This window comes from Loa loa (assembly GCF_000183805.2).
Source record: "Loa loa unplaced genomic scaffold supercont3.84, whole genome shotgun sequence".
Lineage (NCBI taxonomy): Eukaryota > Metazoa > Nematoda > Chromadorea > Rhabditida > Onchocercidae > Loa > Loa loa.
Window position 1 is genome coordinate 92,489 of NW_018108264.1, and position 24,848 is coordinate 117,336.

A 24,848-nucleotide genomic window follows, 5' to 3' on the forward strand; every position below is an offset into this window, starting at 1 on the left:
TAATAATAGCAATAATAATAATACAATAATTTGAAGAAATGATAAGTAGTACATTCAGATTGGAGAATATTTCGGTATTTTGAGCGAATGTCACTTGGCCATAGGACAATATTGTATGGCAAGAAAATGGGCCAGAAAAGAATTGAAAATAGCAACCAGCAGTGGATCATTGAAACTTGAAGCTGATTCATTAAGGTAATTAAAGTTTTCAAAACTTCATTTTCCCATTCAATGAAATAATTTGGAAGCAAATCTGATTTAATTTAAATTTTGTTAATTTATTCTTGACCCGAAATTAAACTTCTCTACAACTTTTCTTAACTGAGCTTGAAATTGCAATTAGTTACAATCAAAGTTTCTGAAACAACAAATTCTTTTTTCGTTACAATTAGGAATTTATCCAATATTTATCAAGCAATCAATGATTATTCAAATGCTATAATTCTATGGGATAAATATTGCGCCCTCATTTCTGATCAAGGCATTGGTTTGTTTGTTTTTTTCTTTTTTTTTTTTTAATTCTGTTAAAGATTTCATTAATCTGGTACCGAAGTCTTGAATGTCATAGGTTATTACGACGGATTAAAATCAATTAATTAGCATTTAGTGATTGCCTTTGTAATGAATGACTATAAGTTTCCGCGACTTTAAAGAATATCAACAACTAAACAAAACACTGATAAGCAAAGCAATTAATATAATTAAGAATGAAAATTGAAATATCTTTTCATTATGGCAAATTTACAGATATTCGTCTTAATGGTTTGCGCAGATTAGCTGAATTATATCAAAAATTAAATCAATTTGAACGGGCTGAAATGGCATTGTTGGAAAATTTAAAACTTACCAAGAAAATTGGCGCCTATGCACTAATCATTGATGCGCACACTGATATCTATCAGTTCTATCGAACGATGTATAGAAAGGTGACAATTCCGTCTATTTTAAGAAGTCTCAAGACACATCTTATGAATGCTTATCACAATGTTATCAGTGGTGTATAATCCACTTGTAAGAATTACGCTGATAACTGGCCTATTTCATTTATCAGCTAGGATTTTTCATTGTATTCATCCATTGATTTGTTCATTTCATTTAATTTATTGAATTTTCAAATTGAATTTTCGAATACTTCAAGTATATATTCATGCAAAATTTATCATTTTAATGGATAATTATAGAAATTGAAAAAAAATTTAATATTCGGGAAAAATATACCAACAATCATTATGATGGAACAATTTAAAATAATTAAAAATTTGAATCAGAAAATAAATTTAAAAAATTTATTTTCTGAATTAAGAAAATAAATTCAACATTTCAAAGAAAGAAAAAATGGCGAGACTTTGTTTAAGGATGAAGCGCAAAAGCATTGGAAGGAAGCGCAACAAATATATTTGAAGTATAATGTGAAGGAAAGAGAAGCTTTAATTAATGAAATAAATGGCGATAATTATTTTGATTGCAATTCTTATGAGGAAGCGATCGATGCATACAATCGTTGTTTAATGCTTGTACAAGAAGATGATAATCTTCAGAAGGAAGCTAAAGTTTTATTTTAAGTTCACCAATTGTTTCTCTTTTCTTTTTCGATTTATTTTTTTGGTTTAAGGATAAATTTTTCAATTTATATTTGATTATATTATTATGGCGAATTCAAAAAGTGAAAATTTAGTCTGTTGAATTAATTAATTGATCAATTAATTATTGCTATTAATAAAATAGTATTTTAAACTAATATATTATTTTTTTTCAAAATTATATTGAATTATTAATGTCTTTTTTCAGTTCAAAAGTAAGTGTTCAAATTTTCACATTTAATTACGTGATGGAATTTAAATTTAAAAAATTGAGCATAAATGATTCATTTGGTTGCTTTGACTAATTATTAAATATAATTAATAGCTATGCAATAAATTGGGAACGACACATTGGTTATTATATCATCCAGACGAAGCACTGGCATATTATCAACAATCACTAATTGTTTGTCAACAACTATCCGACCTGGAAAGTATGCTGGAATTATACAATGCGATGGCAAATATTCATTTCAAGAAAGGAATGATGGATGTATGCCACTCATGTCTGAGGTACTTTTAGAAAATTCGAAATGATAAGATTGAAATCAATTAATGGCCAACATTTTAACTTAGTAAGCAGTAGGCTTATTTTTTTTTAATATAATAATATAAAAAAGCTTGAACAAAGCAATACAAATTAGCTAATAGCGCATGATTAATAAAAGGAAAAAAGAAGGAACATGAAGAAATTCATGAAATTGCCAAATATTTAATAAGTCAAAATTAAAATAAGCTTATATTTGTTGCATGTGATAGAATATTTATCACAAGATGAATTTGATTTTAAAATAATAAATATCATATTCAAATTAGGTCAGCTGCACAATTTTAGCTAGGTCACCTATTATATAAATATAGAGTACTTGGGAGAAATTCATTCAAATCTAGATTGAATATTAAAAATTGAAGAAGGAAAAGGAAAAATTGAAAGCAAAAATACTTCAATTAGCCAAATGAAATAATAAAATGCATTAATTTTAAAAAGAAAACATTCGAAATTAATGTTATCGTGTAGGATTAAATTTTGGTCAAAATTTTAACAAATATTTAATTTACCGAATGTCATTTGTTTTTGATAACTACTTATATTATTACCTAAAAAAAAAAAATCCAGGTGTTACCTAACACTTGCTGTTATATTATCAAAGGATACAGCCCGTTTAAATGCATTCATATCAATTGGACGTACATTATTAATTCGTCAACGATACATAGAAGCAAAAAAAATTTTTACAAAAGCATTAAATTTAACGAGTGAAACAGATTATCGACGTGAACGTGGCCTAATTTACGGTTATATAGCGGAATGTTACCTTGGAATAGGTGAAAAAACAAAGGTATGTATCTTTACCTCTCCCTTCTTCTTTTCTTTTTTTTTTAGCATGTTATCATAATTTGAATAGCATGTAACAATTGAAAGTTAAAAATTTCATAATATGAAAATTGAAACTGGAGAAATTAAAATAAATATTTAATTTTGTAGTAAAGAAAGAATGAATGCAAACTTTAATTTCGTTGTAATTTTGTTCTTTTATTGTCGCACAATTTTTTTATTAATTAAGCAATAGTTTATTGAAATTACTTTAAGTGTTCAACTTAATAAAAGCAATTATTTTGATTATTTGGATTGAATAGTTTCAGGCATCACTCAATTTTTGCAAACAAATTCCATTTTTTGATGATATCGATGATATCGAAGGAAAATGTGAAACGTTAAGACATCTGATCGAAGAGAAACGATTAATTAAAGATGTTAATTGGACTATGCAAATTTGTAACAATAGAATTGAGCTATCACAAATGGGATCAATTGATTTACAGGTTATATCACCAATAAAATCTTTTCTGTAATGCCAAAAATAAATTCCAAATTAACTGCAGAACAATATTTGGGTATTATGTAAAATTGAATTGGATGAGATAAAAATTTTCAAAACTTTTAATTGAGCATGAAATTTCTTTGTTTAACGCTTCAGCTTTAATGATAATTAACTTGCAAATTATACATTTATGCTTCATTTTCATCTAGAAATCATTTTTCTTTTTTCAGGTTGAAATTTTGAAAGAATCAGCAGAAATAGCAACAAATTTATTAGAGTTATGGGAAGCATGCAAATTTCTAGAGAAAGCAGTGATATTATGCATTGCTAACAAATGTGGCAATATTTTAAATTTGTTGTTAAATTTAAAAAGTAAATATTTGAAATGTAATGCAAGGAAACGAGCCATAATGCTATTTGGAGAATGCTTAAATGCTATTGGAAATGATACAAATGACCAATTTCTAATACAACTTGAACTTGGGAAGCTGGAATTGGATGAAGGTATGACAAGTAATGTTATTGCTCATATCACAGATTTAAAGGAAAAATGTCAAGATAAGGTTAGATTGGATATTGCTTCTTTTAAATATTAAACTTTTTTTTTTAGCTCATATCAATTACTATTGTTTTTACTCAAAATTTGAATTGAAAATTAGCATAAATAATTTCAATGCATTTTCAGTAATATGTTTTGGTAGAGAAAAAGGATTTTTTTTTCATTCGAAATTGCACTTTTATTTAATTGTTTAAGTAGTTTGCTAATTAATGAATATAAGGTCAGATTGGTCTAATTGAATAACAAATAATAATTTATTACTGTTTGGTTTTGACAGCTAATATTTTAATGTGTGATATTAATTAAGCAATAATACTGATCGATTCAATTTTTCAACATTTTCTTTGATTTTATTACGAAAGATAGCAGTTTAATACGGTATTCAAATGGTCATTTAAATTAATTTTGCAGAATATGAAGGCTACGTGCGAATATATTCTTGCATGCGCTTACTATGACAATAGGAATTACATCGATGCCCTGTATCACATGCAGAATTTTGAAAATTTGAAAAAAAACTTATCAGCAAGTCAAAAAGAAATGCTTAAATTAGAGCTTTTGTTAATTGAATGGAATTGCAATGCTTCTGATCATGCAATTGAAGAAATACAGGACATTGCGGCAAAAAGTAAATTGATTAAACTGATCGAAAGATGTTTTTCAACATCCTAAATCTGTTTTAAAAATTCTAAATCCACCTTTTAAAGCTTTTAAATCCATCTTTTAGAGATTCTAAATCCATCTTTTCAATTTCAGTAAAAGTGTTTTTCAAGACTGTTGTAAGTAATCAGCAATCTCGTGTATCTGAAAGGAAATCTTATAGCATATTAGTAAAAAAGTAATTGTAGAGAGTTTTATTTGAGAAAAAACTTGAGGATGAAGTATATTTTTCAGCTGATTCATCAATAATTTATCGAATTTTGGATGAATCATGCTTGTATGATTTGTTAAATCATGAGAAATTATCAAAAATAGCAGCAATTCACTGGATGATGACCAGAGGTGACTTTATCACTGCTAATCATTTCTTCGATTTGCACAAAAACATTTATCAAAATGATACTGAATATACTGCTGATATGGCATTATTATATTGGAATGAACAAAAATTTGAGGTAAGAGGTGAGAGAAAAAAGTTTGTTACATATATCGAATATATGATCCTATCGAGAAATTTTCCAATAAGTCTCGCGAGATGCTCAAGATACCAATCGGTTCTGAATCGCGATACTCTTATAAGCATATGTTTCAAATTTCTCAAAATATAGCATGACAAATATGGACAGCGATTGGATATGAACAATGTGACAAGTGTGGACAGTAAAAGGATATATAATCATGCGGCAAAGTGGACAGTAATGGGCAATAGAGAAATAGTGGGAATATATAATTAATCATATTCTGTTCTTTCTGATTGTTTTAACTTTCCAAGGAGAGAGAATTGGTTGACAGTTAATTAAACAACAATAATGAGCTTTTATAAGTGTTGTAGGAATGTGCCAATTTTCTGGAAGAATACTTAAGTCATTATTTGGAGAAAGATAATGTGGAAGAAGATTGCGAAGAATTATCACTGATACGCATTTATAACCGGCAACGAATAATTTTCGATTTTCTTCATATCGTTTTAATTTTATGCAAATGTATGCTATGTGCAGATATTGTAGAAACTATTACGGTTGCTGAGATTAAATTTTGGCGAGATTGTCAAAATAGACAACCATTCATCGAGTACAGTATGCCAACTATACAAAGTTCTCGAGAATACATTCAAAACTTGAAGGAGAGCTTATTGTATTGTCTACATTTGGATCGTTACAAGTTGGTATGGTACTTTGAAGTTGGTTAGTTATTACCAAATTTATTTTCTAATATCAAAGAATTAACACGGAAAACATATTATTTTGGAAGCAAAAATTACTTTAACATTGAGTAATTTCAACTTATTTGATTCTATCTTTGCTCTTTATCATTTTAGGTTACCTATTTAATTAAAATATTACTCGAAAGATAATCAGTGATATACTAGTCTTGACATTTTATAGTTATCACATATGTCTAAAGCAATACTTTATATGCATTATTTAATTTTAAACAAATAACGTAAACAGGTATTAATTCAACCATAGTAAGTCATTCCATTATCAACATCATTATAACCAGTTCTTATCATTAGATTATCAATAGTAATTACGTAATGAAGAAATACACTACTACATTGATACTAAAGAGAGCTTTCATAGTGACGAATTCAGGTCAAACTGGAAAATTGTACTATTGTCTCGACAATGCCGCCACTAGTAAAATGCCAATATTTTTTGTGCAATTCTTGGATCATATGTTTCACAGCATTGATACCATTTCGGCTTTAACTAATGACGAATTCGAGAAATTAGTATTCGAATCGGGATTCCTGGTAAATGTGAAGCATGCTGCTGATATCAGGAAGACACATCTGATTGCACTTAATGAACCAAAATATACGAAAAACCGGAAGGAACCCGAAATTGGAATACTTTACGCAGGAATGGATTCTGCGACTATTTCTTGGGAATATGTCCATCCAAATGATAAAACTGATTTCCTCTATAAAATACAGGTTTTTTTTCCACAGATTCATTTAAATTTTGAACCACAAAATTAAACCTGAGAAAAAACCGCAAGTTAATTGGAGAATAAATCAGTCTACCTTAAATTAATTACTCAGCAAATTTAATTTATCACAGCCATTAAAATATTACTGGATAGCGGACGATTTAAAAACATTTCATTGAGTACTTTCTCTTTTAGAAACAATTTTAAAATTTTACCTAAGGTAAAGGTGAAGAAGTATGCTCCATGGCAATCATTACCTGAATTTTATGTAATTTAGGTATCTTCGCTAGTAATTATTGATTTTACAAAAATGTCTACTGATATTGATAATGTTATCAATTCGCACTCCAATAATGACATTGTTATTTTACTAAATAATAAAACAGATGACGCAATTATCAATTTTCGAATTGCTAATACCCATTGTTTATTGGATATCAAACAGCAATCCATCCAGTCATTAACGCCATTTTTCGAAAAGGTATTTTTTTTAAAGAAATTATTGAATTGAAATTTTTAAGCTTTTCAAAAAATACCTAAAAATATTTCTGTTTGATAGAACTAACTGAGTACCGAATACTATTTGACTTTTCTTCCAGAAAAAAGAATTGGAAAATTAAATTTGATTTTTTTTTTCAAAGGAGGTGGAAAATACACTTTTCTCTTGCGAAATTTAGTAGGTTTCATGGAAATAATATCATTAAAACTTGGATTTTATTAAAATGTGAAACTATTTCAAATTTAATTTAGCTTATCAATGGATATTCGATGGAGGAATGCGCAGAATTATTACAATCTGTAAATGTACGACTGTTTGGCGATCGCTCTTCCAAAGTTCGTTTGAGCCGAGCGCAATGCACACGGAAGATGATTGTCGATATGGAAGATGGATTGCTCGGTAATTTAGTAATTAATGAGGATGATCAAAGGGAAATTGATAACTTTAAAGGTCAGTGTCTACTTTTGAAGTCCCTCATAATGTACCATTTTAAAAAATAAAAAAAAACAAAAAAAAAACTAAAAGAAGGATTAATCGTCCACCATTTATCTTCCCAACCTTTACTATAAAGTCATTCTGAACTGAAATTTATTTTTAACCCAATTCCTAAATTAAGTTATTATTCAGATTTGGAAATTATATCACAAACAAAAATCAATCCTAAAATTGCTGTAATAAAATTTGTTCTTCCTTATATTGCCCAAATTTATGCCATCTAATTAATTTTATTGTTTATTTAAAGGATTACCAACAGAAGTACAGCTTCATTTGTTAGAAATGATAAGATATCAGGTGAAAACAAATGAAATCCAACTATTTATGGAGAAACTAGAGGACATCTGTGACCACTGCAAAGATCCAACATTGTCGAATAACTGTGAAGTCGATAATTATCTGGAACAGATATCTGTCCAAAGAACGCAAAATGAGCAAAATTTTATTCTACAATTTATTAAACATCTTTTCAGAGGTTTTTTCAAAACTTCCGGCAGTCCTTTAACTGTCACATTGTATCACAAATTTTTAAATCTTCATTGAAATAGTTGAATTGAAGAATTAGAAATTTGATAGTATTTTCATCATATAACATCATAGAATTGTATGTAATATGCTAGTTTTTTCAAAGTACTGAAAAGTTCACATTGTCGTTTTGTGACCAATGAGTATTTGCAGATCATCTTTATGGTTTATATGACGAATTACAAACTTCAAAACTGGATAATCTCGAGGAATTGATGAAATCATTAGCAAATAATATTCGTATGATGAGGAAAAAACAACGGAGGAAATTAAGAGCACGAGGATATCATTCGGAAGGCGAAAGTATATTTTAAATTGGATATCAGAAGAAAAAACTTTACAGCTGTAAGAAATTTTACGAAATTTGTCAACCTTCCTTGATTTAGAGAGTTGAAAACAAGCTTTTATAGATTCTCGTCGCAGTTCCATGTCAGAAAATACTGATTCAGAAGCAGTTGTTGTTGATGTTGAACTTCAAGAATCTGAATAATCGGCATGTTTTCTATGCGTAAATTATGCGTAGATTACAACTCATTGAAAATATTTTTGATTAAAAGAACTGTCATAAATTGTTTTTGATGTCACCAGAACCAATATTAAACACTTATTATAAAATAATCACTAAAAATTGCAGAATGTATTACCTTTGGAAAATTTTGGAAAAATTGAGAGAATTGAAATAAAACAAGTATCCTCAAGTAAGTGAAATGAAGTTTAGAAGTGTTCATGAAAACGCATCCAATGCACAGAATAGAAATGTACAGAGTATTCAAAATGACAATATTAATGAAAGATCTTACAATATGGACGACAGTCGTTTCTGACAAAAAAAGTTCAGGCACAGATGGGTAATTTGAACATATATGAAAAAAGAACATTGCTATGAAAAGTTACAAGATCTCCACAGATCTTTCACAGAATCAGAAATAAAATGAAAACATCTTCCTTTGGTTCAGTCACAGAGAAAAAATTTCAATGGTAATTTGATTTATAATTAAAACCTTTCAATAAAATAAATTTTTACTCATCACTTATAACATAATTAGGATGAACAACGACAACAGGATCATCATCTGTTTCTGCGTTCAGCTGAATCAAAATATTATCTTCCGTGATAAGACGCCTGATAACGCGTTCACAGATAGTTTTCTGAAGGTTGTACTCCTCCTCCGAGTCGATGCTTTCTTCCATCATATCCAAATACCTAAGGGTTAACATCAAAAATACTAAATCATAAAAAAATTAGCTAAAGATTTCGAAACACTTTGTTTTAAGAAAAAATCAATTGCAAAAAGCAACCATTGAACAAGCTGTGATTGCCGGACGCCTTCCCAATTTTCAGTATTTTCCTCCGTTTCTTCATCATGTCTTATATGCAGTACTAACATATCGGCTATCCGTTTGTAAAGTTCAAATCTGTAAACTTAGTTTCACTGCAAAAAATAATGCCATACAGAAAAGAAAAGTATACACAAAAATGAATTATATATATATATATACTAAAAACTGTTGGTCTATTATAAGCCAAAGAAACTTACTTGATTTTCAACTTCCCAGAATCAACTTTTCTCGTCCCATCATCTTCAGTTCTGATCGTACTTCCCACCGCTTCTTGATTTCGTTCTCGAACAGCACTTAGCTCTGCTGTCTCTATCATCTAAATACTTATCACTTAAAAAATAGCACATTGCTGTTACGAATACCTTAATTTGATGTTCAATTTGTTACAAAAAAAAATTCTCATAATAACAGAAATAAATATGTTTACTTCAGCTTCCAGAAGTGCATCATCTTCTTGCAAAATAATATCAGGCTGTTCGATGCGTACTATCGACTTGCTCAGTAGCTTTGAAGCTTCATGAACATGCTCCACCTTGACCTAATGAAAACTTAGCCTGTTATAGCAAGGATAACACTAACTCCGTGAAAACCAAGTTTATAAATTTGAACATACAAAGGGAAGATTGTGTTCTTGCATAAAGATAATATAAAGGAACAAATACGAATTGCAAATGAAAACTGATTAGTAGGGAAAAGTCTACGAAAAATTGAAAAAATAATGAATTAATAAAATAAAACTCACTTCGCCTTCACAATGAAGTCGAGCAAGTGCTTCGGAAAGTCGTATTAGTGATTCTAGCTGTCGTACAGTTATTCGCCAGGATGACGTAGTGGAATTATTACTATCGCTCATTCGTAAACGTTTGTACTCACAAACCAAAAGTATTGCAGCTGCATCACTAATCTAGAAATTTGACGTGTATTTTACAGATGTGCTGACACATGGTCTTTAAAGAATTTGAATTCCTGGAATTTGTACTCGTTTGAAACAACATGTTCTTTTCTTTTATTAATCTGAGATATTCATACCCTCGGCTTGAAGCATCGAGCAAAAGTAATATAACGATGGATGTCGTCTAAACTGTAAACTGTTTCTAGTTTTTCTTGAGTTGCCAGTTGACGATGAGTGTCAAGTATGCGACGAGCTATAGCGTAATCTACGATCTGACAAACAGCATAATAAGCAATCACAGTCACATATTGGAAAATTGAGAAATACGAGAACATAAATGCTTCTTTCAGGTAAAATTCACTGAACTTGATCAGTTGTATTGATCTGATAAATGAAATTCGCTTTAAAATAAGCGACTAAAGTCACTACATCACATACCGATCATTTTTTGCCCCTTTCAAACTATCAGGACATTAAAAGTGGCTATAGGTATATTACATTACCTCATTGCATTCATCAACTAAGACGAAAAAAAGATCGAATCTAGACATGATAGGTGCAGAAAGCTGTATGTTATTCTTTAATGGCCGTGACCGATCGTAACGGCCACCAACCGGATTCGCTGCTGCCAGAATTGAAGCACGAGCATTCAACGTTGCTTTCACGCCAGCTAAATAAATAAAATCGTACTTTAACTCTATCTTATGAGGAATATGTCTGATAGCACACGAAATGGTTGCCTTTAAACAACTACAAAGAACAAAGGATTGAATTTTTTCACCTTTTGTTATCGATATAGTTTGCTGTTCCATGGCCTCATGAATTGCAACTTGATCTTTCACATCCATCTTGTCAAATTCATCAATGCAACAAACACCCTGGAACATTTATTCTCTAAAAATTATTAGAACTTAAATTTTATCAAATGAAATTTAACATCTTCAGTTCTGAATCTTTTCTTTTTTGCTTAAGATAACAAATTATTCAAATTAGAATATATTTTAAAACAAACATTGTCCGCGAGCATCAAAGCTCCTGCTTCAATAACAAACTCAAATGACTCTTCGTCTTTTACAACTGCTGCTGTTAAACCAGCTGCTGACGATGCCTTGCCGGAAGTATAAACCGCTCTCGGTGAAAAGTGCTCCACCGTCCTGAAATCATAGTAACGAGTAATGGATCAGCAAAAATAGCTAACAAAGATATTTAGTTTAAATACTGACAACTAACTTCAAAATTTGACTTTTCGCTGTGCTTGGATCACCAATCAAACAAACATTTATATCACCACGTAAGCTAGTCCCTTCTCCTTCACTTCGTTTTTGAACACCACCAAAAAGCATTAAAAGCACTCCAAGTTTTACCTATAAGCAAAACTAATATTCTAAACAAGGTCTTTGAGCTTTTTTCAAGTCCAAAAATCCTTTGGTCCAAGCCCACAAACTTTTATTACAAACAGAATTACGGCGAACTTTCCCACAAACAAAACTTTGAGGATATGAAAAATGAAACAAACATTCATCAAATAAGCAGCGAATAAAACAATAAATGGTGAATAACCTCGTCATTGCCATAAATATCTGGGAACAAACTATGAATAAGATTCTGGGCGATTGATTTATCTTCACTCATTTTACGCATCACCTTTTTTTCATTTTCCGATAACTGAGACCACAACTCATTGTGGTCTAAATCTTCGTGTGCGAGAACTCGACTACCAAACTAGAAGCAACATTATGATTAATAAATTGATTTCATTTCATATCATCACTTTTTCTTATTCATGGATAATTATTTGAAATTTTCAATCATGAAAACTCTCCACTTATTGCTATGGAAAACAAGAGCTTTAATCCAAACTTTTCACTTAAATTTAATTCTGCTCTTTTAATTCTTCGTTTTTTTTCAGTGGTCAATATCGACTTTCATTCGAAAAAAAAACCAATTGTAGATCATCAAATAAAAAAGATTAAGCATATGATTAGCATCAAACCGAAGGAACTGAAGCCGTGACATTACATGCCAGGAATGCTAATTTGTAGTTCATATCTCGCACGCCCAAAGCCTTCAGGCCAGTAATACCCTCTTGCTCCTTTCCTATACCACGACGTCGATTACGACTGGGAGCTTCTGCTCGAAGACCTCAAAAGGAAATAATTTGGAGTTTCCTTTATACAATTGAAATTTTAAATTTGAACTTAAAAATGAGAGACTTAATACCTGGCGCACTCAGCTGAGCTACATCTGGAATAACAATCAGCGCACCGACGAAATCGCACCGGTCACCCGGCTGTATGGTTTCAACGAGTTCACCGCGTAAGATAACATCTAAACTTAATGGGATACTACCTCGTGGCAATTCTGCCTGTGTCTCTTGCATACGTATTTTCTGAAAAAAAAAAAGTTGGTGTTCAGAGTAAATCATCATCCAGAAACAACAAAAAGTACAGGTGTTCACAAATACCTGAAAATCGATAAATGATGATTCGTAGATATCAAGCTGGAAATGACCACGATTACTGCATTGCTGATTTGAGCACTGCGCCGGCTACAAATCTGTCTTTTTGATAAGGCTATCATAAAATTTACAACATTTATAAGACAAAGTACATTCAGTGACTCGCTAGTCGTGAAGAGAAGCATATCATAATTTTACACCAGCTTTCCAACTCACCAATTCAATGCATCAAGAACGAATTATAAATTCTGATGAAAAATAATACCGGTGTGTAACGAAATTGTTGTTCGACATTTTTTACTTTCGTCCCGCAGTCATCGCAAATGAAAACTCCTTTATACAATTCAGGATGAACTGGATGTGTCCGCACCACTTGCCCCGAAATACACGTCAAAGCACCAATTTTACTAGCTGTCAGCTCACGCACCCTAGATAAAAACAAATATTAGGCAATTCGGATGCAAATTTCGGATAATTAATGAGCAGAATAATGCTTCCTCACTAACTTTTCTTCCGAAAAGGAAAAACAAGCATAAAGGTGCACAGGCTTAATCAAAGAAGGATGAGATCGACGATACCTAAGCTTATTTCTAATTTGTCCAATACTGACATAAAATTCCTTTCGTTGCATTCGTTGTCTGATATTATCATCGTTGCAACCATCCATGATAGTCAGATGCAACGATTTACATAGATATGGATATAGTCTGCAAAATATGACTTGTCGGAGATACTTTGAAATTCCAAACATTTTCAAACTAATTTTATGACTTTTCAAAGACACGAGAAGAAATTAGAATCATAAGTTTTACCTATAAAACTGCAATTCAAGCGCTGATGCCAGCGTATTACTGAAAGAGAAAAGGTCATCAAATTGGACAAACAACGTGTTGCGTTCTGGATGATACAAATGCGGAATTTCTTCCTTATAGATGAACGTTCCATTAGCATCTTCGAATCTAGCAAACAATTTTCGTTTAATGTTTCGCAAAGCTTATGTGAGATGAAATTTAAAATAAAAAATAAAATTCAAACAAAACTTTCAGACGACATCAAAAATTTTGAGTAGTTTCGAAAAATATCTAAAGAGCTGATTTTAAAAATAAATGAAACTGATTGATAAGGGAAAAAGTATTTTTTACTCATTAATGAACCGATAGAATTCATTTTGTACATGTATTCCTTCCGAATCAGTAATTTTTGGAACTACAACACTGCTATCCATTAATTCGCTTGCTGTAGAAAACTGGATGATATAATTCCTAAAAGCAGAAGTATTACTCAACATATCCTTTTAAAAATCAAATAACATTTAAACTGAAAAGTTACTAAAACGATTTGCAACGTTCCTAAAAATAATTAAGTGATTAAATTCAAAAAATATTTTGTACTTGAATAATTAACTCAAGTAATTGGGAGCACTTCATAATAAAATGATAAAGCCCGAAAAAGACTCTCTACACCAGCAATAGACTAGAAATATTTTATAATAACGTAATGAAGTCTAGGAAATGTTTTCAAAATAGTTAAAATTTACAAAACACTTCCTAATTAAATAATTGATTTTTCCTAAGTATAATTCCAGCTCATATTATATATTGATAATCTTGGTTGGATTAATTTATGCCGGTAATATTTTAACCGATTTTTCATTCAGTTCTGCGGTCTCTTCATTACTTTACCATCTTTTCTCCTTTTAATTGCCATTCTAATTCTAATACTTTATTAGTAATCAATAATATTTTCTATTCATGACCATACAATATTTCACATTACATCATTGATCTACTTCCATCCTATCCATCCCACTGATCTTAAATCTGATCGATTTTAGGAGCCCTTCTCAGAATGAGGGAAAGATCACCTATTCTTCACCTCCGAAAGTTTTCGGGAGGCGCTTGCTACACAATCCGCGACCCAAACCAGAACTAACTCCCGGACAGCGTCAGCTGCCAGCAGAAAACGACTTCTTGCTACTTTTGGGCGCAACATATCAAGCATTACATGCATTGCCCTAATCGGTTCTCGTCTTACAAAGCTTTTCCAGATATTAAAATTCAACCGTCAAGCCAAATGAACATACAATGACTAGAGAGAATTGCGATCTTTGCTAATAATTGATCGCTAGTGCTTTCCGAAACCGTATTCGTTCCGGTTCCAGCACTCCCAACCAACTTCTTTCCTCCTGATATCTGCCCAAATCCTGAACACAAGAACACAAGAATTATAAATCATCGGATTTATAATCTGCCCTTTTCCGCCCAGTCCGTTCTGCAACAAACTTGGTTCCACGCCATTTTGTGGAATCGAAATTTTCATACTACCCGATCAAGACGGGCCGTTTAAATAGGGAAGAAATTATGAGTCACGAGGTTTAAGGATTTCTGCGTGATCTGTTGATGAGGTTAGGTGGCTCGGTCGTTTTTGGTAAGCTACCAAGTTAGGGAACGGTTGTTTTGTCATTTCTTTCTGTCACATTTTTACACAGTGCTGGTGATTAACTCTTAAGTATATTATGAAGATAATGAAGAATTACGTGGGCATTGCTTTCTCGTTGAATTTCTGTCGTAAATGATGGACGTACGTTATTTGTCTAGTGATTATTAAAAGTTTAAAATCGTTACAATTTGATCACTTTGTATTTTTGGGATACACTCACTGCCTTGTCCCAGTATTATAAATTTGATCCTTCTCTTGTTTTTGTTGAAAACCTTTAAAGGGCAAGAGTATGCAGGATTTGTTCTCACTCAGTAATCGAATTATTGGAATTTTTTAATCATTTCTTCATCCATCATAGTCGAAGTAAAATAAAGTAGATCCCTAATGTTTGTGTGAATTGGATGTCACAATCTTCATGGGACAGAAGTGCACAGTAGTTTTCCCTTTTCAAAATTGGATTCATTTACGAGAAACAATTATAATCGATTTTTTATGATCGATTATAATCTATGTATTTAGGGTTTACCAGATTCACTCAATAATGGCTTCTTCGTCACGTCGATTAACAAAAGTTTGTTGGTTTTCTTTGAACTTAAAACGATTTTCATAAAAAATAACGGAATTAATCCAAACATTAATGCATGTATGAGATAAACTTTCGCATAATGATAGGTTTTTTGGCAAACCGTTTACCTTTCTTTTTTTTTTTTTTAGTTTGCATAACAGCCGCTGTCATCATATTTTTGAAATGTGATCCTTTTGTATTGGCAACTGTATACGTTTGACTAGCGACAAGGGCCAAAATTGCAAGGAATTATTTAGTCATTCTGAAAATTTAATGATTGTTTGTTTGGTGTTTAAGTTTTCATTCCTTGTTGGTTTCTAGCCGTTGTTGTATTAAACATATTAGTACCTTTTGTAGGAATTGACAGATATTCAGTCATCTGATTCGAGGACATTTTGCTGTGTTGAATTTGATGAAAATAATTTGCTCCACTGGACAGGTCTTCTCGTCCCGGTAGGTATATTATTAGATAAGTAAGCCATAGCACTGACTTTAGGACTTGAGTTATATAGGGAAAGTTAACCACCGGAAATGCCTTTTGTGGATAACTTCTTGTGTTTATATGAAGGCTAATGAAAACCAACGGTATATTTATTAGTTATTAAAAGGATAAGGTTTTTTTTTTTTTTAAATTATGACTTGTAATATTTGCAGGATAAAGAACCATACAACAAGGGAGCATTTAAAGTAGCTATAGATTTTCCCGTAGAATATCCGTTTAAACCGCCCAAGATTACATTTTTGACGAAGATTTATCACCCAAATGTTGACGAGAAAGGACAAGTATGTCTTCCGATTATATCACCTGACAACTGGAAACCTGCTACCAAAACTGAACAAGGTCATTTTTTGCACATTGAGGTTTGGTTTTGAATGGAAGGTTTTACTCAGCATTTTGAGTCTGACATTTTGGTGATACAACTTCGAAATTATAATTTCGTTATCAATTCAAACTCTTAGTAGGTACAGAAGTACACATCTCATTCCACTCACAAATGTTTTTTTCAGTACTACCTATAGTCTGTAGTAGTAAGAAGTTTGAAAGCTTATAAGAAGCGATAAAATATAACTTACTCGTACTTTGCTATCGCGCAATAGTTCTATTCTTCTGCCGTTTTGGGAAACCAACTTTCCAGTTAATTATCAAGAATTGACACGTTTTGTTTTGTAATGTCTTAGTTGAGCACCGTGTACATATAAATATATATATAGTACATAAACTATATATAATGAACTTAGTATACTTCCCTGCTTTGCTTGTTTCATAAGCTATTATTCTGTACTGTATTGTATTTATAGTGCGGCCAAAAACTGAAGGAAAAGTGATTTTCAGTGATGAATGCATTGCTTGGTCTGATTACGGAACCGGAACCAGATCACCCGTTACGAGCGGATCTTGCCGAAGAATTTACGAAAGATAGGAAAAAATTCAATAAGACAGCAGAAGACTACACGAAAAAATACGCAGTAAAACGACCGGATGGTTTTTAGAAGGAATTAATACGAAAAAATGTTTCCAGTTTTTCCGGATATTTGTTTGTTACTGTTGTGGTGTTCTTGCTCACTTTTGCAATAATATCGTTTACTCTTCAACATACTCTTCCCCTTTTTCCAATAGTTTTTCAAAAGTGACTTGCGCCCAACACTTTTTATCACTTGCATAATTGCAAAAGAAGCATGCCCATAAATGTGTCGAATTGTATTTGATACCGTGAATGATTTACTGTCGTTATTCTCATACTTTGCATTTCTTTTTCTTTTTTTTTTTTGTTTTGTCTTTTCCAGCTTTCATTTTGGTACGGTAGTAGTATCCAAATCAAAATATCGTGAGATCGAAGAAAATACCATGTGACTTGCAGTTCTCTTTTTGTTGACATATTATTTTTACTATAATAAATAACGAGAATATTCAAATCTTGAAAACTTTAACAGTATTTAGAAAAACAAGTTTTTATCGTACTTTTTTTTGTACTGATTATTTTTACTATAATAAATAACGAGAATATTCAAATCTTGAAAACTTTAACAGTATTTAGAAAAACAAATTTTTATCGTACTTTTTTTGTACTGATTAGGATGAACTTTTATTTCAATATAAATTTCTAAACTGAAGTGATGATGACCGCTTCAAAAATTATAAAATAAATTTAGCCCGAAATAACTTCGTAATAAAGTGAAGTTTCCTTCACTATATAAACGCGAAGTAGTCAGTTTTATTCATATTTTTATAGAGTGGCTATAAAATAAGCTATTGTCGCCTAATACGTGTATCGTCATTAGAAATAAAATCACAATACGATGGATTTGTGCATCTTTACATTCACTGGTTAAACCTGAAACAGTTAAGTTGCGCAGAAGGATGGCGTTAACACAAAAATTCACATAAATTGAAACTAACAGGCAGTGTTAAGGTATCTTGAATCATAATTCAAAAGGTATCAGTGATATAACGCTCACATCTGGATACTTGACTACGTAATGCTGAGCGTTTGTTGTGAGGATCCGCGTGACCTCTTTCAAATAAAATTTCGTTAATTTACAGGCGAAAGAAAGCAGCAAATAATTGATCGGATGGACTCAATGACAGTATTGGTAACCGGTGGGACAGGCCTTGTAGGACGATCTATTGAGAAGGTGGCACTTTTGTTTTTCCCCCTGTTACATAATTTTCATGTTTTAATCTGAGCACGATTCTTCATATTCATAAAATATATATTTTAATCGAGGTGGTAAAAGTAATGGTAGGTTAGAGGAATTTTGTCGTTTTTATCCTTTCAAATCTGAATTGCTCACTACACACTGATAACATCGAATTATAAAACATACAAATTCGATGTTGTAAAAAAAGAAAAAAGAAATTAGAAGTAGAAAGTCGTTAAAAAGTTATTTTTACCGTGCAAGTCCCATGAAGATGAGTGAGTTATTAAGCAAAAGTGTTACTGCTTGTGTTGATATTACTGTCATTACATATCATTCTGTATATCAATCGATTGTGGTAACTTTCTCAGAAATTTAGTGCATCTCATTTCCAAATTTCCGTTGGAAAAATTCATTTTCAGTAATAAAAGCATTTGAAATTATGATAATTACAATTTAATATGAGGATTAATTCCATCATCAGTTTATTCCATCACAATACATTTAGTAAATGAATTTGGCAAAAGTCTTTTTGCAGATAATAACAACTGAAGAACCACGATCAAACGAAAAATGGATTTTCATTGGACGAAAAGATTGTGATTTAACGGATGCCGAAGCTACAAAAAAGCTTTTCCTGAAGTATAAGCCTTCTCATGTAGTTCATTTAGCGGCCATGGTTGGCGGTCTTTTCCACAATCTCCATTGTAATCTGCAATTCTTTCGGAAAAACATGGTAATTCGGAACATACTTTGTAACTTTATTGAACCTTTCCCGTTCTAGGCAAAACAAATAGAGCAATTCTGCAGACTCATTAGTCGAGCACTTTTTCGAATCATGTTGTAAATCTGAGACTCTAGTGTTTTCATCATAGTCTGCCAGGAAAGGACTCGAACTTGTCCGCCCGTTTGTTGTCATTTAAGCATGTTACCAGTACACCACATCCATACTAATATGCGGTCAGTATGAATGTTTCTGTTATTGTGATTGCTAATTTAACACAATATACTTGCTTTTCTGATCAAACAAAATAATCAAGTTGATAATATGAATGTCACAAGCTGATTTTAGAATCGTTTGAAGTTGTTGGGAAATTTAATTATATTGTCTTAACATATTATGTTATGGTGGAAAGATTATATTTAAAGAGATTTGTTTCAGCAAATCAATGACAACGTACTGATGGCATGTAATGAATTTGATGTTGTAAAGTGTATATCATGTCTTTCAACATGTATCTTTCCAGACAGAACTGCATATCCAATCGATGAAACTATGGTAAGTGAGATTTTTCGCATGTACCTAATTCTTATTACGTCAGCTATGGTTATTCTATCATGCATTACATCTGCTCGTGATATAGTATATATGAGTGATCGAAAATTAGATTCAAACTGTCCCATTTACTTTATTAGTTGATTTGTTTTGATCGGTCGGTGTATGGTAATGTCATTTTTAAATTTTCATTTTCCATGCTTTATCATTATCCAGGCACTGGCTATCCATTGCGTTGTCGTTGTGATATGTTTCGTCTAAATCAATTTTCATGAGAAACATTTATTTTCATATTTTCACTTGACAATGTGGAAATTGGATAAATGATATCTTTGTAGACCAATTAACTTTATAGGTTCATAATGGTCCTCCTCATAACAGTAATTTTGGTTATTCATATGCGAAAAGGATGATCGATATACTTAATAGAGGATATGCGCAAGAATTTGGTCGGTAAGTGAAATATTGAAAATTGTCATTGCTATCCCACAAGTTCATCTGATATTGAACAATTTCCCGTCTGATATGTCTATTAGGAATCATGGAGTTCAAACTTATCGATACATATTTTTCTATAATTCTCGCTTGCATTACTTAGCTGCAATTTAGATTAAAAAAAAAAATCAGTATTTATTGTATCATTTTGAACAATTGGAACAATGTTATTTTCTTAACTTTTCTTTAAAATTTACAGGAAATATACTTCAGTAATACCGTGTAATGTGTTTGGACCACATGACAACTATAATTTGAAAGATGGACACGTCATTCCGAGCCTAATTCATAAAACCTATCTTGCGAAACATGAAGGGATACCCTTGAAGGTATGCATTTAAGCCACACAGTACTACATCATCATGTTAACATGGTTCAAACAATTCGATATTTCCTTTTCGAATTCTTTTTATCCATTTTCGTTTTTTTTCCTTTTTCTCTTTTTTAAAATTTGTTTTTTTATTCTTTCTGAGCAAAATTTCTCATTCTTCATGAAGAAGTAGATGAAAGGAGCAGAAAAAGGTTGCAATGACGTATGATTTTCAAAAATACAAAAATATAGAAAATACAAAAATACAGAATTTTCAAAAATATTGAAGATGTTTGAAAAAAACTCATTTCATTATTATGCTCCTTGCAACATTTTCGATTACCATTACTCATTCTTTTTTCAGGTATTTGGCAGTGGGACGCCCTTGCGTCAATTTATTTACTCCTTAGATTTGGCTCGACTTTTCGTTTGGGTCGTACGATCATATGAGGTTGATTTCTGGCACACTTTATTTAAATCGAGTCATTTTCTTTCTTAGAAATTTGTTTGCACTACTGTAGCGAATTTCAGGAAATTGATCCAATTATATTATCAGTAGGAGAGGAAGATGAAGTATCAATTATGGACGCTGTTCACGCTATTGTTAAGGCGTTCGATTTCAAAGTATCCTTTGAAATATATCCGTTTAATATCAAGGCCGACGGGAATTAACTTTATCTGTTGAAATGTTCTTAGCGAAATCTCAACTGACATTTATTTTTAGTGATTGGTAGATCTATTTGTGTGAAATTATTTTAGGGTGAAATAGTTCAAGACAAAACAAAGGCTGATGGACAATACAAGAAGACTGCATCAAATGCAAAATTACGCAAATATTTGCCAGATTTCAAGTTTACACCATTTGAAATAGCAATCAAAGAATCTGTTGATTGGTTTATCGCCAATTATGATAGTGCACGCAAATAATTGCAGATATTACTGCGAAATGGGTAAATTCTGCAATTGCTTTACTTATTTCTTGTCATTGTTAGCAAAGAATTAGAGAATTGAAATTCGTTATTTTTCTTTTTTATATTTTCTATATTGTGTTGTTCATGTCTTATGAATCCAATTGAACAAATTTTCATTGTTTCTCATCGCACCCTTTCTGTTGTATGATTGCTTTAACAAGGTAAATGCAGCTGTTGACTGTATTCATGATATATCAGAAACAAGTAAACGGTATTTGTTTGTTGTCCATCGTCAGCAAAGAACTCTACTATCTTGTAATGAGATTCTTTTCCCCTTTTTCTGCACTTTATTTTTTCTAAAACGATATATTTCCAAATTTAATTTTAATTCTGCTTAGATCAACCGTTATTGCATATTTTTTAATTTAGAAATGTAAGTTTTGTTATTTTTCATAATTCAATATAATTAAAGTGATTTCCAAATTTTCAGCTTTTATCTTGAATGTCATAAAATTTTTGCACTATTTGAGAAAGTTGCTTCAGAACTGATCTTAAGTTTGTAATTCGCTAGTTCACGTTTTTTTTTTTTCATTTGCATAATGAGCCATCTTTAAGGGTTAAATGCTATAATTACATGTTTAGAACTACCAAAGTATCCCATTCACTACCTATTAGAGGACAACAATAAATACGAATAATAGTTGCTGAACTTGAATATATTTTTTCAGCATATGTGTATTATCAATGGTAAAATGATTCCTGATAACTTAATTTGTTACATTTTTCTCAAACATATAAAGATCAACATGCGGAAATTAATTGGTTTTTCCTTCGTTTTTTTTTGACAGTTTTTTGTCATTTTTGAAGCCAACTGAATTTATATTTTAAATTTGAATTTACGTTTCTTCACTCCCTCTCTATATCTTATGTCCATAATTCTTAAAGAAAAAGTAGGCTTTTCTAGTGATTGGAATGTCCTAAGATAATGACAACTTTTATGGCATGAAGAAGTCTCTTTTGACAGGAATTATTCGATAACTTCACAAACTTTCATTGATTACTGTTATAGACAATATTCTTATCACCATAAGGAATGGTATCAAAGTGGTAAAATCAACCGAGCAAATTGATTACATTCAAATGTACAATTGTTATGAAAGAATGATAAGTCTTATTTTCTGCGAATAATGACCTAATTTATATATATATGATGTTGCATCATTTTCTTTTACATCTCGTATGATAAGATTGCCATCTGCATAGATTATTCGTTTTCCAAAACGTTCCACCTGTAATAGTTTAATTGTAACAATAATTAACTTATCTTGAATTGAAATGAAATGAAATACTTGAATTGCTATCGAGTTCCAATTATATCATATTCCAATTATATCATATTAGTTCCAATTATATCATATTACCATCAAGTAAATTATGTTTAAATGAATTTTTTTTCTTTACAATATGAATAGATAGAAGTGTTTTACCCCATATTTTGTTATTTTGCCATCTTTGATTATTGTCTTTTGATAGACAGTGCCATTTTCAGGATATTTTAACTCAATATCAATATTGCGAATGAATTTGTCGAATTTCAATTGTACTGTTTGGCCAAGCTTGGCTTCCACATTTGCTACATTTCCGCAAACTTGCTCATATGCAAGACATGTTAGCATAATCACTGCATTTAGAAATTTCATTCTTCTCTCTATCATGGAAATGATGAAAAATAATTTCGAAATAAAACTTTCGAAAAATCTCAATTGAAAATTTAACTGATGTCGCAATTCATTTTCCGTTTAAAATTGGAGTTATGTTAAAGTTATTACAATAAAGAAGAAACGAAAAAAATGAAACGCAAAAAAGATAAAGTTGAAAATAAACAAAATATGAATTTCTTCCATCAAATTTTAAAAATTGACAAAATTCCTTCCTAAAAATTTTAATAATAAACATAATTTTCAAAAATAAAATTTGAATTCATAAATTTCTTTCAACTAAATTCTTTCCGATTTTGTTTGTTTAACCTAATTTATATTATCAGTCAATTTCTTATCAAAACAAATAACGGAAGTGGAAAAAGATTTTTCTGGAAGGAGAAAATAAACCTTTGCATTTTGATTAGTCATTTTCAAATCGTCATTTATATTCTATATTTCTATTTTATCTGCTAATATTTTTATTCACTTGTTGTAATCCCAACAACAAATAGTATGCCGCATTTAAATGTAATAGATTTAAATATGTTTAAATTTCCAATCTACATCTATTTGGCTAATTAATAACTCCTTCATTAGTCTATCTTTAATGAAGAAGTTGAAAACTGACCTAAACCTACCGTTTTCAGGAAGAAAAAAAATTGCAAAAATCAAAAATCAAACTTTGATGTTAAAAGCATCAACATTTCATATTTACGTCACTCTTTAAGAAAAACAAAATGTAAATTAATTGAAAATTGATCCATCTTAAAGATTGTTCAAACATTTTAAGATTTCTTCCTTTTTCTATTTTATTAATCAGAACAATGATATGATAAATAAGAAATGGTACTGGAAATGAAAAAGGAACTCGTGGAGTGTTCCTTGGAAAAAACATTAATATCTGCTATCATCCTTCATTACTCATTTTGTTATGTGTCTAAAATCATTACAATCATTATTTTTTAAATGATTAAAAAGTATAATGAATAATTAATAATTAAGGAATATAACCGATAACGAACATTATCTTGATGATTATGCAAATAATTTCTTTGAAGTGAAATCAATTTCAAATACGGAGAAAAAACTATGAAATGATAAAAAGGAAGAAGAGATAGATATGATAAAGTTTCATTATTTAAATTAAAAGATTTCTAAGAAGTAAAAGAAGAAATAGCTCATTTCCAAATTTATTTTTCATCTTTAAATTTATCAATCACAAAGTTGACAAGTGATTATTTCACTTTTTTTTTCTGATTCTTTTCTGTTTTTGTTCTTTCCTCAAAGTGCTTAACAACAATTTTCAAATGATAAATGCGAAAATTTCCTTTGAACTTTTGTTGTCATCCAGCCAACTTTATTTCTTGTTTTTAAGCATGGTGATGTGATGTTAATTCGATAAAACTCTCATTTTTTCTCTTTTTTTTCTGGTCAATTTATAGTACCATTTTTCTAATTAATGAAATTCAGTTAAAATTCACTTTGCAAAATGCATTTTAACTTTAAATATTTGAAATATACCATTGATTTTAGTATTTGAACTTCAAAACTCTCTTTCTTTCCGTTTTTTTTTTGATAAATTTTTGTACGAATTTGAGTGAAATTAAATACTTCTTTACAAAAATCTCTGTGATAAAATTTATGTTCCATTAAAAAAGATGCAAATTTAAATTGATTTATAAGTAGTACAATCTAATCTCTCTCTCTCTCTCTCTCTCTCTCTCTCCTCCTCCTCCTTCCTTTCTTTC

At 30.6% G+C, this 24,848-nt stretch overlaps 4 protein-coding genes across 4 annotated transcripts; 2 read left to right on the plus strand and 2 right to left on the minus strand.

Annotated features, from left to right (window-relative positions):
* Positions 1-115: 115 nt before the first annotated feature.
* LOAG_04261 (TPR Domain containing protein) lies at positions 116-8,746 on the plus strand (the record flags this gene model as incomplete). Its single annotated transcript, XM_003139798.2, has 17 exons — positions 116-195; positions 393-487; positions 748-926; positions 1,356-1,550; positions 1,906-2,093; positions 2,698-2,920; positions 3,225-3,404; positions 3,634-3,966; positions 4,374-4,590; positions 4,857-5,077; positions 5,455-5,806; positions 6,218-6,561; positions 6,835-7,038; positions 7,308-7,506; positions 7,799-8,026; positions 8,230-8,379; positions 8,487-8,746. 17 exons carry the CDS (start codon positions 116-118, stop codon positions 8,564-8,566), a joined length of 3,468 nt encoding a protein of 1,155 aa, XP_003139846.1. The 3' UTR covers positions 8,567-8,746.
* Positions 8,747-9,021: 275 nt separating this feature from the next.
* Positions 9,022-14,777, minus strand: LOAG_04262 (DNA replication licensing factor mcm-6; the record flags this gene model as incomplete). The annotated part of the gene is made up of 19 exons (XM_003139799.2): positions 9,022-9,280; positions 9,376-9,492; positions 9,615-9,733; positions 9,845-9,955; positions 10,160-10,321; positions 10,447-10,581; positions 10,813-10,979; positions 11,091-11,187; positions 11,322-11,463; positions 11,540-11,673; positions 11,870-12,031; positions 12,303-12,451; positions 12,530-12,698; positions 12,774-12,857; positions 13,033-13,195; positions 13,346-13,474; positions 13,580-13,726; positions 13,922-14,029; positions 14,632-14,777. The coding sequence occupies 19 exons, from the start codon at positions 14,775-14,777 to the stop codon at positions 9,097-9,099; spliced, it is 2,625 nt and encodes an 874-aa protein (XP_003139847.1). The 3' UTR covers positions 9,022-9,096.
* A 970-nt stretch (positions 14,778-15,747) lies between these two features.
* On the plus strand, positions 15,748-21,468 carry LOAG_04263 (hypothetical protein; the record flags this gene model as incomplete). Its single annotated transcript, XM_003139800.2, has 12 exons — positions 15,748-15,777; positions 16,129-16,224; positions 16,426-16,612; positions 17,105-17,254; positions 18,314-18,405; positions 18,947-19,144; positions 19,571-19,687; positions 20,040-20,137; positions 20,379-20,508; positions 20,854-20,940; positions 21,021-21,113; positions 21,249-21,468. The coding sequence occupies 12 exons, from the start codon at positions 15,748-15,750 to the stop codon at positions 21,414-21,416; spliced, it is 1,446 nt and encodes a 481-aa protein (XP_003139848.1). The 3' UTR covers positions 21,417-21,468.
* Positions 21,469-22,460: 992 nt separating this feature from the next.
* LOAG_04264 (hypothetical protein) lies at positions 22,461-23,110 on the minus strand. Its single transcript, XM_003139801.2, has 2 exons — positions 22,888-23,110; positions 22,461-22,689 (listed from the first exon to the last, which is right to left on the minus strand). Exons 1-2 carry the CDS (start codon positions 23,098-23,100, stop codon positions 22,552-22,554), a joined length of 351 nt encoding a protein of 116 aa, XP_003139849.2. The 5' UTR covers positions 23,101-23,110; the 3' UTR covers positions 22,461-22,551.
* Positions 23,111-24,848: the final 1,738 nt, after the last annotated feature.